Here is a 15,654-nt window from a genome sequence, read left to right on the forward strand (position 1 = left end):
TTCGTTACGTTACGTTTCGTTACGTTACGTTACGTTTCGTTACGTTTCGTTTCGTTTCATTTCGTTACGTTACGTTTCGTTACGTTACATTTATCTGCCTCTTTTATCCAAACCAACTTACAATAAGTTCATTTCAACCATGAGGGTTCAAAACCAGAACAACAGGAATCAAGAAAATACAATTTCTTCCAGAAAGCCAAACTACAAAGTTCTGTCAGTAAGTTCTATTTTAAGATACTAAAGTTCTACTGTTCAAGGTAAAGGAGGAGAGGAGAGGAGGAAGAGGAGCTGAGAGGAGGAGGAGGAGGAGCGGAGGGAGCGGGCTGGGATGTAGGGTTGGACCATGTCCTGGGTGTAGACTGGACCCGATATGTTCGTAGCACGGTACACGAGGACCAATGTTTGGAAACGGATTCAACATGGCTTCAGGAAGTTTCCTTCTGCTCAGGTTGTATTCATGAAACAAACCTGAGCTGGAGGAAACTTCCTGAGGCCTACAGGGGGCGCTGAGTCTGAATAAACAGGCCTACAGGGGGCGCTGCATCAGCCCAGTCAGAATTTTCTATTTTGGAGTGTTTGAACCTACAAATAAGTTTTTAGTTTAGATTTTTACTGTTTGCTGAGAAATGTTCTTCATTTCTGGACATTATTGGACTGAAGTTTTAAGATGAACCAGTTCCTGGTGACGTGGGAACGCGAGGAGCTGGTTTCTCTTAATGTGGAGGTTTCAGACGCCGCATGAGTTCTGCTGAATCAGACATTTGGTTTTCACTGGTGTTCCTTTGATTTGGGGTAAATTGTGCTCTGATGCAGCTGCAGTTTGAACTTTTCCGCCTGTATCGTCTCTCTTTTAGACCAACTGTCCCTTTAACAGCAGCAGAACAGTGTGGGTGCAGCTCCTGGCTGCAGTGCATCATGGGTAATCAGACAAACATACCTGATCTCTGTGAGACTGAAGGGAAGTTCAAATCAAACAGATTCTCAGGGGACTTCTGAACTGCCTGTTCTCTGGTTTCTGGACCTTTATTCTGATAGGACATCAGAGATAATGATGTAAACAGGAAGTGGAAGTCATGCTGAGTCTGAACACACGTGTTTCATGTGTGTGAGTTCAGATCTGAGGATGAGGAGGATGTAAAACCTTCGTCCTCCTCTGGTTTCTAGTTCTGAGAAAAAAAACTGAAACATTTTGTCCTCGTTAAAGTTTTAAAAGCGTCGCCGGCGCCGCAGCACAGGAAGTCCAGAGAGTCCATCAATTCAAGACAGCCAATGAGAGCCGAGTTCCTCCTGCAGGAAACAAACGCTGAACGCTCCTTCAAACAACCCATAATGCTTCACTCTGAATTTAATGTTGACCTTATGTCTCAGAATGTTGATGATAAAATGCTTTTATTGTTTAATAATTATATAATTATTCATGTTTTTATCATTTAAATTGTTGTATTTTATTTCCATATTTTAGTTTAAAACATTTGACCTGTTGACTTTTAGTTTGAATCATAATTCTAATGTTGATTTCAGTGTTTGAGTTTGTGAATGTTTGGATGTGTTCTGACCCGGTCCGGTCCGGTTCTCCTCAGCGCGCCGTGAGAACATGAGGGTCCGGATCAACGCCAGCGGCGACACCATCGTGATGAAGTTCGTGCGTCCGAGCGCGGCCGTGCAGCTGGAGGGCTTCATCCTGGGCTACGGCGGCGGCGTGTTCTCCAAGCAGTTCATCCCACTGCAGGACGGAGAACCCTACGAGGCCGAGATGGGTGAGAACCTCTGTGTTTGGGTTCTGGAGGGTTCAGAAGTTCTGGTGGGAACGAGCAGCTGGTGTCGATCCGTTTACTGACACTCGGCCAGAATTGAATCCGTAACGACCAGAAAACACTCAAAGTTCTGAAGCGATTCGTTAAGTCGACAGAAAAGCTGCTGAGACGTCGTTCAGCTTTCAGACTTTTATTAATTATTATTTCGACGATCGTTTCTTCTGGTAAAAGGTTGTTTTGGATTCTTTTCTTCGTTATAAACTTCATGTCTGTTTGAATCTGTTCACTTCAGATTCATGAATCACACGTCAACACTTCATTTAATCTGCGTCCTCGTCTGTCATCGCTGCCCCGAGGTCACCTGTCAGTCAGGCGCGGAGGGGGCGGGGCTGTGGTGATGAGATGTTTACCTTCTTCATTAGACGCCCTCAGAGGAGGAACATTCATCAGCGGCTCACAGAGCACTGTTTACTTTCTAGATCCCGCGCTGCCGCTGGATTCTGGTTTCTGGGTTCTGGGTTAAGGGTTCAGGTTTCTGGGTTCAGGGTTCTGGGTTCAGGGTTCTGGGTTAAGGGTTCAGGTTTCTGGGTTCTGGGTTCAGGTTTCTGGGTTCAGAGTTCAGGGTTCTGGGTTCAGGGTTCTGGGTTCAGAGTTCAGGTTTCTGGGTTCAGGGTTCTGGGTTCAGGGTTCAAGGTTCAGGTTTCTGGGTTCAGGGTTCAGGTTTCTGGGTTCAGGGTTCTGGGTTCAGGGCTCTGGGTTCACGGTTCAGGTTTCTGGGTTCAGGGTCCAGGGTCCAGGGTTCTGGGTTCTGGGTTCTGGGTTCAGGTTTCTGGGTTCAGGGTTCTGGGTTCAGGGTTCAGGTTTCTGGGTTCAGGGTTCAGGTTTCTGGGTTCAGGTTTCTGGGTTCAGGGTTCATGTTTCTGGGTTCAGGGTTCTGGGTTCGGGTTTCTGGGTTTAGGGTTCTGGGTTTTGGGTTTTGGGTTCTGGGTTCAGGTTTCTGGGTTCAGGGTTCAGGTTTCTGGGTTCTGGGTTCAGGGTTCAGGGTTCTGGGTTCTGGGTTCTGGGTTCAGGTTTGATGCTTCGGTACCACCACTCGCTCACAGACTAAAAACAGACAGATTGTGACTGAGGTTTGGTGGCAGGTTTCTTTCATTTATTCTGATGACAGACATACTCTGCTCCGCTCCACAGGTGATTGATGAGGTCACTGAGGGGGCGGGGCATGTTGCCACCTGCCGCGTGACGGAGATGAATGGACAAAGCGTCCTCAGACCCACAAAGAGACTGTTAAGTTTGTTTTAGGGGAAACAGCTTGATGACATGGAAAAATACACAGTCCAGAGTCGTGTCTTAAAATCCCATAATTTAACATGAAGTCTGGTGGGGGAGGAACAGCTTCACCAGCGTACAAAGCCCTAAATTCTCCTGCTAATACGACAGTAATCAGGCTGACAGGTGAGTTATAGATGAGTGTGTTCAGGTGATCTGAGCAGCTCCTGTTTCCATTGGTAACTAAAACGTGATGAAGTGTGTCGGAGCTGCAGCTGCTCGTCCGACAGACATCCGTCACTTCAAACGGCTCCGAGAGCAGCTTTTATTGGCTGGAAACATGCACATGAGCTCCTTCTGTCATCAGCACGAGGTCAAAGGTCACCGCAAAGGAAACACTAAATAAAACGGCCTGAGGTTTACTGCGTTGGTATTGTTTTACGACACCTTGTGTTGTTTTTAGTGCGTTTAATTTGCTGGATGTGTCGTGTCGTCGTGTTGATGTCTATATTTATCATTTATTGTACATATTTCATATATATATATATATATATATACACATATTTATGTATTATTGGTGGCTCGTGAACGCTGGTTGTTTTGTTGCAGTCCAGCTGGTCGTCATAGAAACATAATAGCAGAAGCAGTGAGATTTGTAGAGAAAATGAGTGTTTTCACGTGTTTTAACTGTCGTCCTTCATCTGGAATCGTTCACTGTTTTCTGTCCATCTGGGGGGCGGTGGGGGGAAGGGAGGGCTGTCGGGGGGGCCGATGACATCATCATCATCATCATCATGGCTGCACGGTTCCAGCATTCCTCACATGTTTCTCCGTCCCACAGGAAGGGTTCACGTTTCTGCTCGGAGGCGCTGCTTCACCATCACCTCGCTTTTTGTGCTGCTGGTGTTGTTGTGGTGTTGGTGTTTCATGTCACCGTGATGGAATAAATTTAATGTTCATCAGTTTATTTTATCACGTTAAGGCTGGTTTTACTTGACTTTTCTGTAGATTTGACTATTCCCAGGAGTTTTTATTTTCAACGAAGCTCTGACATCACTGTGACATCACTGTGACATCATTCTGACGTCGCTCTTACATCACGCTCTCTGTTTCAGTTGCCGAACCGAAGTACCTGGTGGCGGTCCAGCCGATCCGGACTAACAACGTGAAGAAACACTGCACAGGTACGCCGGCAGCTTCCTGTCACCTCCAAACTGTCCACAGGAAGTCTGACCTGTCGCCCCCCCGACAGGTAAGGTGAATCTGGAGAAGCCGCTCCACCTGGTGGTCGGCTCCGTCAGCCCGACGGCGGTGCTGCTGTCCTGGGGCAACGACCTGAAGACGCCCTCCGAAGGGAACATCCTGAAGGAGTGTCTGGAGGACGGGTGAGTCCCTCTGGAGGAGGACGGCACGTTCAGGGACACCTGGCTGTCCTCGGGTGTCTCAGTCTGACAGGACTTCTGTCTCCAGGTTCTACACCATCCGTTACCGGGAGAGGAACAGAAAGTGGATCTACCAGACGTGTCCGACCAGCGACACGGTGGTCGACCACCTGAAAGCCGACACGCCGTACGAGTTCGGCGTGCGGTCCAATCAGGACGAGCGCAGCGGCGTGTGGAGCCGAGCGGTCGTCCACAACACCAACATGGGCAGTAAGTCCTCGTCCAGACAACATGGAGCACGTCGGCTTTAAAACTCCGTTGGGATGGGTCCGAACCTGGTTTCCTCTTGATCCAGAGGGGTTGTATGTTTGTGTTTATGTTTGTGTTTGTGTTTGTATTTATGTTTATATTTGTATTTATGTTTGTATTTGTGTTTATGTTTGTATTTGTGTTTAGGTTTGTGTTTAGGTTTGTGTTTGTATTTGTGTGTTTGTGTTTGTTTGTATTTGTGTTTATTTTTGTAGTTGTATTTATGTTTGTGTTTGCATTTGTGTTTTTGTATTTGTTTGTTTGTGTTTGTGTTTATGTTTGTATTTGTGTGTTTGTATTTGTTTGTGTTTGTGTTTATGTTTGTATTTGTGTTTTTGTATTTGTTTGTGTTTGTGTTTATGTTTGTGCTTGTGTTTTTGTATGTGTTTGTGTTTGTGTTTATGTTTGTATTTGTGTTTTTGTATGTGTGTTTGTGTTTATGTTTGTATTTGTGTTTTTGTATTTGTTTGTGTTTGTGTTTGTGTTTATGTTTCTCTGCTCCAATCTGACTTCAATCATTTCTGCTTTCACAGATAAAAACGCTCCGAAGCCTTTCAAGCTACGCCATCCTGTCGCCAAGCCGCTGGTAACAACATCACTTCCTGTTTACAGTGTTCATGTTTACTATTGTTGTTATTTTCTTTAACTTCTGTCTGAAGTCTCTACACGCTACATTACCAATGAGCCTCGGCAGCCCTCAGCTCGCTGCACCCACTGAACCTCTAAACATGCAGAATCTATTAAGTGAAAGCAGTGCATCATGGGAGTTGTAGTGTGTCTGTGATGTTGACGTGTGTTTGTGTTCCAGAAACTGGCCGGCCTCTTCCCTCCTCGTCTCGGTAAGATGTTTCTTCATGTTCACATGTTTGAGGCGTGTTCGGAGCGTTTTATTTCTGCTGACTCGTGGAATCTGTCGGACGGCCGTTCAGACACGTTTCAGCCTGAATGTGATCTACGACATATTTCATCTTGTAAGTCCGGCCAGACCGACTGAAAAGGGTCCAAAAACGAACGTGTCCGTTAAATGTTCGTTAAATGTTCAAGTCGAGATTCACGATGAATTATATTTTATTTATGATGTAAAAAGGTTCCTCGACCAGTTTAAGAAAAAGAAAGTAAGATTAGAATAAAACGCCATATTTGATATTTGTATTGTTATAGAAACAATCAAAAGTTTGAATGTTTGTAAACAGTTGTTTTGTTTATTTACGAAGACTTTGAATGTTGTTGTTTTTGTTTACGATGACGGACATGTAAATAAATAAATAATAATTAAAAGCATAGAGGGCCAATGATCGAACCCTGAGGAACTCCACAGGTTAGCATGTTAGCATCCATGGATTTGTGTGAAATAAAAGCAGAAGATACTTAATAATAATAATAATTAAAGCTGCTTGTATGAACTTGTTTTACTGTTTTCTAAAGTTTTATGAGAGAAGAATGTAATAAACTGTGAGGAGAGTTTTCATGCAAGTCATGTGACCGATCAGCTGATGGTGCTAATGGGGCGTGGCCTGTTTTTAGCGCTCCACAACGGGACGCGGCCTCGCTCCTCCCTCCTGCTCAGACATCCCGGCTTCCCCGGAGCACCGCGCACCTCCTTCGGTGATTATCTCTTCTTTTACTCCTGTTTTTAATGTTTCCTTCCTCTCACGTATTCGTTCGCTTTCTTTAAACGTACTAATGTCGGTTTGACGACTTCATCAGTGGAACCAAACATCTCTTTTAGTTTTAAATCCTTCTTGTAAAGCAGCTCGTTGTCTCCCACAGCGCCTCCCGAAGGCCGGAAGGAAACGCTGGCTGCGCCCACATTTCCTCACCTGTCACCGGGTAACCAATCAGACTCTTTTCCTCTCCATCATCAGCTTCACTCGCAGACCGTCTTTTCCTGCTTCAGGCTGACGTGCCTGGGAGGGGGCGGGGTCTGGGGCGTGCAGCTGCTCTGATTGGCTGCATGTTAGCTTGCTCTGGAACCAGTTAGAAAGTCATAGCGTGGAGATGATGTCACCAGAGGTCACTGGAGGAGTAAATTGATTTAGCCCCGCCCACCCCGACAGCAGCCACAGCTGAAGGTCATGTGACCGCAACCGTGCTTCAGCGTTCATCAGCCGCAGCTCTTCTTCTTCTTCTCTGTCCTCCCTCTGCCCTCCTGTCCTGCACCATGTGTCCATCAGACTGCATGTCCAGACAGCAGATGTGCTCAAGTCCTTCTGCAGAATCGTCCTCGAAACCACCGGGACCAGAACCTCCTGGACTAGAACCTTCTGGTGTCTCTGAGACGCCTCCTGCTGGTAAAACGTGTCTCCGAGGTCACGGTGTCCGAGGTCACGGTGTCCGAGGTCACGCCGTCTCCGAGGTCACGCGGTCTCCGAGGTCACGCGGTCTCCGAGGTCACGGTGTCTGAGGTCACGCTGTCTCTGAGGTCACGGTGTCCGAGGTCATGGCGTCTCCGAGGTCACGCGGTCTCCGAGGTCACACCGTCTCTGAGGTCATGCGGTCTCCGAGGTCACGCTGTCTCCGAGGTCACGGTGTCCGAGGTCACGGCGTCTCCGAGGTCACGGTGTCCGAGGTCACGCTGTCTCTGAGGTCACGGTGTCCGAGGTCACGGCGTCTCTGAGGTCACGGTGTCCGAGGTCACGGCGTCTCTGAGGTCACGATGTCTGAGGTCACGGTGTCCGAGGTCACGGCGTCTCTGAGGTCACGGTGTCCGAGGTCACGGTGTCTCTGAGGTCACGGCGTCTCTGAGGTCACGGCGTCTCTGAGGTCACAGCATCTCTGAGGTCACGCCATCTCTCTGCTCTCTCACCTCAGAAGAAGGAACACGTGTTAGAAACGACAGCAGCCGGCTGGCCGACCCTCTGACTGCCCATCCCCCCCGCCTGCGGCCCTCCAAAGCCCCTCTCACCGACGTCACCGCCTCCCCTTTCACTAAACGGTTCTCCGGTGGCGACCCCCCCGCCGGGCGGGCGGCTAACGTCCCCGCTAACACAGAGACGCCTCCTGCTGGTAAAACGTGTTTCTCTGCTTTAATGTTTTAAATCTTTAATTTCCTGCAAAGAGAAACAACGATGTCGCCGGTAAACAGTCGCAGGTTCAACAGAAACTTCTTCCGTAACTAATTTTCTCTTCTCAACTTTTGTCTAAAAGTTTGTCTGAAGATTTTCTTTAAAGAAAGGTCATGAACTGAAACCACTAAAACCACCGCGTCGTCTGCATACAGCTGTTTAGTGTTTCACCTTCCTGGAGGACTTCCTGTTTACAGATGACCACCATGTGTACTTCCTGTTTACAGATGACCACCATGTGTACTTCCTGTTTACAGATGACCACCATGTGTACTTCCTGTTTACAGATGACCACCATGTGTACTTCCTGTTTACAGATGACCACCATGTGTACTTCCTGTTTACAGATGACCACCATGTGTACTTCCTGTTTACAGATGAAGTTTGTGTCCTTCAACCTTCTTCTTTCTCTCACAGCTTTCGATCAGTTGCAGGGCGACTTGTCTCTGCTGGGAACTCAAACTAAGAGCTGGAGTAAGAGCACGTCCCCGACGGCTTCCTGCACTTTGCTGTCTGTCTGTCTGTCTGTCTGTCTGTCTGTCTGTCCTCTCTGTCTGTCCTCTGCAGCCATGTTGTCCTCCAGCTTCAGGTTTTGTCCACAGGAATGTCTGCTGCTCTAAACCATTCCACCAGCGTCTGCATGCAATGTCGTCATGGCTGTGTCGTCATGGCTACGTCCCTCCATCCCCCTTCTCGTCCTCACAGCCTCATGAAGACGCTCCGTCTGACCGCCTCATTAACGGCGCTGCTGCCAGCTCGCTTTCTGTCCACACAGAACCGGTCCGACTGTAACGCGGCGCCACTCTTCTTCCTGTTCTAGGTCACAGCAGGAAGCAGATCCTGCAGCCGTTCAGCCGGGGCGCCGGACCCACTAACCCCCCCCACCTCCCTGCTAACGGCTTCAGACAGACCTCCTTCTCTAGAACCAGAACCTCCTCCCCGATCTACGGGATGCTCGGGGGTAACCCTCCTCCTCTGACCTCTGACCTTGTCTTCACTTTGTCCCTCAGCCAGATGTTGTCAGTCCGGCGTCGGACCGTCCGGCGTCGGACTCAGGTTCAGTTTCCCAGATGGTTCCTTCCCATCGTAACGCTCCCTTGTCTCTGCAGTGAACGGACAGCCTCTCCGCGGCATGTCTCCGCCCAAACCGGCCTTATGGTCCCGACCTCGCCTCGGTAAACCCTCCGTCCTCCGTCCGTCTGTGTCCTTCATTAATGTCTCCGTCTCCACTGCAGCTACACCTGCTGTCTCTGTCTCCATCTCTGGTCATTCATACCTATGTATCCATCCGTCCATCAATCTGTCCATCTGTCAGTCTGTCCATCCATGTCCATCTTCTGCAGATTTTGCAGATCTGTTGGGGCTCTTCAGGTGTTTCTGGTTTCACTGCTTCACTGTGAATAGACGTTTCACAACATTTATTCTTCACCAGAGAGACTTCAGTTCAGGTTCCATCTACTACAATATAGACAGGCGCGGCGCGGCGGCAGCGCGGTGTGGCGTGGTGTGCCGGACCGTTTTTATCAGAATGTGGAAACCTCAATCTGCTGTTTATTTCAGATTTGTTTGTGTGCGAACACAGAAAATCATACGAATATTTATTTCACTGTAATTACGGAGCGGTTTCCTGGGCGACCTTCCAGCATCAGGACTGAGGATCTCGCGGGTCGTCGTTGAGCGTGGAGGTCGGCGGTGCTGATTGAGAGGAATACATCTGTGTTGTTTCATGTTTTTTCATGTCGTTCTGGAAGTGAGTCAACAGCTGATTGTGAAGAATCTTGGCCCGTTGATGCGGCGAGGGTGGAGGGGTGGGGGCGGGAGGTGTAATTGGCTGCAGGTTGTGGACTCCTCTGTCAGACGGCATCATTCCTGTTTTCAGCTCCATTTAAAGTTTTGGAAACAAGCATTGAGTCTTCCTTTCAGCTGAAGAAGTGATTTTCCAGCTGGTTTTATTGGTTTTATTGGTTTCATTGGTTTTACTGGTTTTATTGGTGTTATTGGTTTTACTGGTTTTATTGGTTTTATTTGGTCTCCGTGTTCCCGTCGAACTGCTCGCTGGGTCTCAGGTCAGTGACGTCTCGTGTCTGATGTTGTCATCTGTTTCAGGATCTCCTGCTCGTCCGTCCGTCCAGATCAACAAAAGGCTGAATCTTGTGGGGAAACCCGGAGACGACGGTGAGACCTTGTAAAGAACCTCGTGAAGACGACACCGGCTGCGTGTTTGTTTCCAGTCTGAGTTTTCTGTTTGTGTTTCAGACAAACTGAACAACCTGAAGCAGACCGACAAGCTGCCGATTCTCAAAGTCCCGGCGGCGACCTCCAAGCTGATCAAACAGGCGCCGAGCACTGCCCCCACCGCCGCCGGTACGAACTGATTCCAACACAACGACATCATTTCCTGTTTTACTGGTCGGAACAAACGATCGTGAATACAACCGTTCATTGTTCTCGTTTGTTCTGTGAGCAGCTCGCGTGGAGAGCTGGGGAGACTCCGCCCTCTTCCAGCCTCAGCCGGCCTCCGACGTCGACGCGTTGGGAAAGAAGCGCTACGTGGGTAAGATGGACACGACAAGCTTTTACTGTCTCTCCGTGTTTCCCTCTGCGGTGAACCTACGACGACCCGACTGACCTCCCCTACCCCTCCCCCAACCCCCCGCAGCCCCCCATGTCATCTACCAGACCGGCAAAAGGCCGGACGAGCCCTGCTCCATCACCTCCTCCCTCAGCTACTTCCCCGAGGACCAACCCGGCGAGGCCAACGTGACGGCTCCGCCCAAGGCTCCACCCTCCAACCTCACCGTGGTGACGGTGGAAGGATGTCCATCCTTCGTCATCCTGGACTGGGAGAAAACCGACAACGACACCACCGGTAACAACAAAACACAACTTTTTCTGTTTCCTGTCCGGCACAAGAGGCGCTAACGTCTCTCAGGCTAACTGTTAGCACCAACTACAAGCTAATCGGTGGCTAGCTTGTTAGCGACTCGTCATTCACAGATCGGTTCTGTCTTCAGAGTACGAAGTCATCTCGATGGCTAAAGGACCCAACGGAGAGCAGGTGTCCGTCCTGACCACCAACCAGACGCACACCACTGTGGAGAACCTTAAACCGGAGAGCAGGTGAGCGATCGGGGCGGGGCGGGCGGGGTGTGCAGAGCGGGGTGGGTCTGGTCTGTTCGGGGTGGGACGGGGAGGGCGGAGAGGGGCGGAGCGGGATAGGGAGGGGGGAGGGGAGCGTTGCTGCTGTCGTTCACCTTCACAAACGCTTCCTGATGTTTCTGCTTTTCTTCTTCTGTAGTTATGAGTTCACGGTGAAGCCGAAGAACGAGCTGGGTGCAGGACCTCCTAGTGAGCCGGTGTCCTTCAACACCGAGTCGGGTACAGTACGCCGGCGCCGAAACACAAACCCAACCAAAGCCAGTTCACTCTTATTGTGAAGGAAACAGGAATTTGTGTTGACTGTAATCAGAGCGGTTTCTCTGTTCCTCCAGCCGACCCGCGAGTCAGCGAGAACGTTTCAGGTGAGTCAACGTCGTCCATGGCAACGCGAGAAAAAGCACAAAGCTCGACAGGAAAAATAAATCTTCTTCTTCTTCTGTGCAGGAAAAGACGCCATCTGGACGCAATTCCCCTTCAAGACAGACTCGTACTCCGACTGCTCCGGGCAGCAGTACGTGAAGAGAACCTGGTACCGCAAGTTCGTCGGCGTCCAGCTGTGCAACTCGCTGCGGTACAAGATCTACCTGAGTGACTCGCTGAACGGTGAGCTGGAGCTGATCCGGGTTCTGAACTGGGTTTTGATCCGGGTTCTGAACCGGGTTCTGAACCGGGTTTTGATCCGGGTTTTGATCCGGGTTCTGATCTGGGTTCTGATCTGGGTTCTGATCCATCTGTTCCACCTGCAGGTAAATTCCACAACATCGGCGATCAGACCGGCTTCGGAGAAGATCACTGTCAGTTCGTGGACTCGTTCCTGGACGGACGGACGGGCCGACAGCTGAGATCTGACCAGCTCCCGTCCCGACCCGGTAAACACGTCACTCCTGCTGGCGTCCAATCGGTCCGATCTCCGGACCGGAACCTCTGACTAACACTGTTGTTGTTGTTGCAGGGTTCTACCGGGCCGTTCGCCAGGAGCCGGTCCACTTCGGACCCATCGGAGGACATTCCCACGTCAACTATGTCTCCTGGTACGAGTGCGGGACTCCGATACCCGGAAAATGGTAGACGGACTCGGTCCCGCGGGCGTCCTGGGAGCCGCCTGGAGGGGATTGGTTGCCTGGGCTGGCGGCGGCGGGGAGGCGGGGCCACCTTCACGTTACCCAGCGCTGTAAAAACATGTAGAGGTCCTACTGGTCAGAGAGCATCTCCAACATATCACACATCTTATTTATCATCTCCACGGTGACGCCGGAATCACCACGTTAACGGGCAGCTGGCTCCCGCCGACTCACAGCCGACTTATTTATCAGAAGCTCTTCACGACTTTCTTTCCTGTTGATTTTCATTTTAAAAGTCCGTCGAGCAAACGGTTGTAAACGTTGTCGCCCTGCTTCACGTTGATGAAGCGGTCAGCTGAGCGGTCCGGTGGTCGGTGAGGAGAACATCGGTGAGGAGAATATCGGTGGCGCCGCGGTGACGAACCGGCTTCATAAACCTCTCATCTTCTGTGTCCGATAATCTGACACTTGTTTTCGTCAATAATCAGGTCAAATTGTACCAAAACGTCTGAAACACAAACATGACATCAAGAAGCATCGAATGTTGAACATTTTACCGGCTGATTGACGGTCAGTCGATTGATTGATCTATTAATGTTATCGCCTGTTGTTGTCCTCTGAAAGTCACTCAACACGCACACCTGACTCACCGCACTTTAGACTTATCGTATGTAAGCTGTTCGTTGACCCGGTCATTGACCAGGTCGTTGACCCGTTCGTTGATCCGTTCCGTTCGTTGACCAGGTCGTTGACCCGTTCGTTGACCAGGTCATTGACCCGTTCGTTGACCCGTTCGTTGACCAGGTCGTTGACCCGTTCGTTGACCCGGTCATTGACCCGTTCGTTGACCAGGTCGTTGACCAGGTCGTTGACCCGTTCGTTGATCCGTTCCGTTCGTTGACCCGTTCGTTGACCAGGTCTTTGACCCGTTCGTTGACCCGTTCGTTGACCGGGTCTTTGACCCGTTCGTTGACCCGTTCGTTGACCGGGTCGTTGACCCGTTCGTTGACCCGTTCGTTGACCAGGTCATTGACCTGTTTGTTGACCAGGTCATTGACCCGTTCCTTGACCAGGTCTTTGACCCGTTCCTTGACCTGTTCCTTGACCCGTTCGTTGCTTACGGTGTGACACCTCCACAGCTGCAGTCTGCACAGCAGAACTGTATTTTATGTACATATGAAAAGACATTATTATTTCTGTACGTTTGGAGGCGTGTCTCCACCGCAGCCGTCGAACCAACATCTTGACCATCCGTGCCGGACGGGACATGAACGATGCAGCTGGACAACAAGTCGTAAACATCGGATCTCGAAATTTTGCCAACAAAATCAGATTTTTACGAAGCAAAAGCAAAAAAATGTTGTGCTAGTTTGAGGACGAAAACACCTCCAGTTTCTGCTGCGTGTTTTCAGCTAAGCTAACGTGAGGAAGTGAAGGCTAGCTGCGATGCTAGTTTTGCTAGCTCAGCTGTTCCGAAAAGGTGTTTACATATCAGGCTAGCTGGCTAACCAACTAGCCTGAAAGAATTGGCAAAAGTTAGCCACGTGACCTCAGCAGCGCTCAGAAGTATCTGACGGTTCTTTAAATGTTTTCCACTTAACAGCTTTTATGAACCCGTTAAAGAGCTAGCTGGAGCTGACGTTAGCTTCACCAGCATAGCGGGCTAATTGCTGAAAGATTGAAATGTCGAGAAGCTCCAGATGGCGACAAACCCACAAAACATCAGTTTTTATTTTACCAACAGCTAAAGTTGCTTCATTAGCATTTCGCTGATTTATTACATTTGTTATTTTTAAAATATAAACATTTTATTTTCCGGTGGAATCTTTTACAATAGAAAATGTGTGACATGAGAAACACGGTGCGACAAGTTTACGAGCTTACGTGCTAATCTTCTAAGTGACGTCCCGCCAGCGAGCGTCTGACCTGTGGAGGTGCTAGCGAGCGCTGCTGAGCGGTGTTCGGGACCTTTAAGTTCGTCATTGTAACGTTTTCTACTTACATCTGTTTCTGTGTTGATTTTCAACAATAAAGAAGTTTTTTTTTAATGAAAATAGTTTTTTACTTAAACTTGTTGGAGCATTTCTGACATCATCATCACCATCTTCATCATCATCGTCATCATCATCGCCTCCATCTAATCCAATTTCACAACATTTCCATGAAACAACACAAACAACTTCACCTGTCGCTGCGTCTTCCGGGTGACGTGATTAGCAGCAGGTAAGATCACCATGTTTTCACACTTGAACTCTCTGATGGAGAAACGTATCAATTTCACCGTTGAGCGGATCCTTCTAACCGATTCGATCAATAAATATGACTTCACGTGCGACGCTGTTGATCAATATTGAGTTCAGAGACACTAAAAGCTGATCACATGGACGTATCGATTAGTTTGAGTTCATCAAGAAAATTGTGATTGATCCGTTTGTAAACAAACCAGGTGTTTAGTGACCTCATGATCAGCCAATCGGCAGCCGATCGATCCATCCGAAGTTTGTTTGTTTGTTTACTCTGTTGCTTCAGATATTTGTTTACATTTAGATGATTAATGTGAACGTTGATTGTTTTAATTTTTTTTATTTACTGTTGGTTTGCCAGGTCACATGACTCAGCAGGTGAAGGACCAGCATGCCCTGCTTTGAGAGGACAGTTGGACATCCTGGTACTGTGAGGGGACAATTGGACATCCTGGTAGTTTGAGGGGACAGTTGGACATCCCGGTACTTTTGTCCTACTGGTCAAAGGTCAAAGCTGCTGGTCTTTGAATGGTGATGTAATTTTTCCGTCTCTGAGACCGGAGGAGGAGAGGCTTTGTGTGCTGTCGCCGTGGCAACCAGCAGTGTGTGTTTCAGCCAGGAGGGAAAAAGTTGGTGAAAAAATAAGAGCAGGAAAGGAAATCCCGAAAAGTTGAGTATGGAGGATTAATGAGCTCTGCTGCCGTTCTGGTTTTAATGTCTCCGACAGAACAAACTGGTCAACACGTGTTCTGGTGGTTCACTTGAGAACCTGCTGCAGGCTCCGGTTCTAAACCTCAGCTCAGAACACCTGCATGCTAAAGTTAGATGTTAGAGTTAGTTCATGCAGCGTTGTTGGTTTTTTTTAATATTGTTTTTTATGTTGTTCTCATTGTTTATGTTGTTCTCGTTGTTTATGTTCTTGTTTGTTTTTCTCATTGTTGTTTATGTTGTTCTAGTTGTTTATGCTGTTCTCGTTGTTTATTTTTTGTTTATGTTGTTCTCACTGTTGTTTGTTTTTCTCATTTGTTGTTTATGTTGTTCTTGCTGTTTGTTGTTTATGTTCTCATTGTGGTTTATGTTCTTCTCGTTGTTGTTTTTTTTCTCGTTTATGTTTTTCTCATTTGTTGTTCATGTTGTTTGTTTGTTTTTGTTGTTGTTGCTGTTGTTAGGGTTAGGGTTCTTCTGTGTGCTCCGCCATCTGCTCTCTCTGACTTTTTCCTCAGTTTCAAACTAAAGTGTGAACCTGAACCAGAACCACCAGCAGACTTCCTCCCATCAGCGGGTCCAAACCGTCCTCCAGGTCCATAACTGATGAGGGCAACAGACGCTCGTTTCCATTTGTGGTTCTGATTCTGTTCCAGGCGGTTCTGTGGAGTTCCGGCCCGCTTTGACATGATGTTTCATAAGCCGAG

The 15,654-nt window shown here is 48.6% G+C and overlaps 1 protein-coding gene across 1 annotated transcript in view; it reads left to right on the forward strand.

The window, feature by feature from the left end:
* Positions 1-14,053, forward strand: part of LOC138207166 (target of Nesh-SH3-like) — a 16,313-nt gene extending 2,260 nt beyond the window's left edge. Inside the window, exons 2-19 of the mRNA XM_069164212.1 lie at positions 1,581-1,757; positions 4,139-4,207; positions 4,276-4,408; positions 4,494-4,675; positions 5,248-5,300; positions 5,523-5,553; positions 6,239-6,319; positions 8,889-8,954; positions 9,886-9,954; positions 10,036-10,143; positions 10,247-10,333; positions 10,439-10,648; positions 10,794-10,899; positions 11,078-11,157; positions 11,271-11,300; positions 11,383-11,541; positions 11,685-11,807; positions 11,891-14,053. Of these exons, the coding sequence (XP_069020313.1) occupies positions 1,581-1,757; positions 4,139-4,207; positions 4,276-4,408; positions 4,494-4,675; positions 5,248-5,300; positions 5,523-5,553; positions 6,239-6,319; positions 8,889-8,954; positions 9,886-9,954; positions 10,036-10,143; positions 10,247-10,333; positions 10,439-10,648; positions 10,794-10,899; positions 11,078-11,157; positions 11,271-11,300; positions 11,383-11,541; positions 11,685-11,807; positions 11,891-12,006 (1,880 nt within the window). The 3' untranslated portion in view covers positions 12,007-14,053. The remainder of the gene's footprint in view (positions 1-1,580; positions 1,758-4,138; positions 4,208-4,275; positions 4,409-4,493; positions 4,676-5,247; positions 5,301-5,522; positions 5,554-6,238; positions 6,320-8,888; positions 8,955-9,885; positions 9,955-10,035; positions 10,144-10,246; positions 10,334-10,438; positions 10,649-10,793; positions 10,900-11,077; positions 11,158-11,270; positions 11,301-11,382; positions 11,542-11,684; positions 11,808-11,890) is intronic.
* Positions 14,054-15,654: the final 1,601 nt, after the last annotated feature.

The sequence above is a fragment of the Embiotoca jacksoni genome, unplaced genomic scaffold (assembly GCF_022577435.1).
Source record: "Embiotoca jacksoni isolate LCO1_2020_lvr unplaced genomic scaffold, fEmbJac1.0.p SCAF_30, whole genome shotgun sequence".
In the NCBI taxonomy this organism is placed as follows: domain Eukaryota; kingdom Metazoa; phylum Chordata; class Actinopteri; family Embiotocidae; genus Embiotoca; species Embiotoca jacksoni.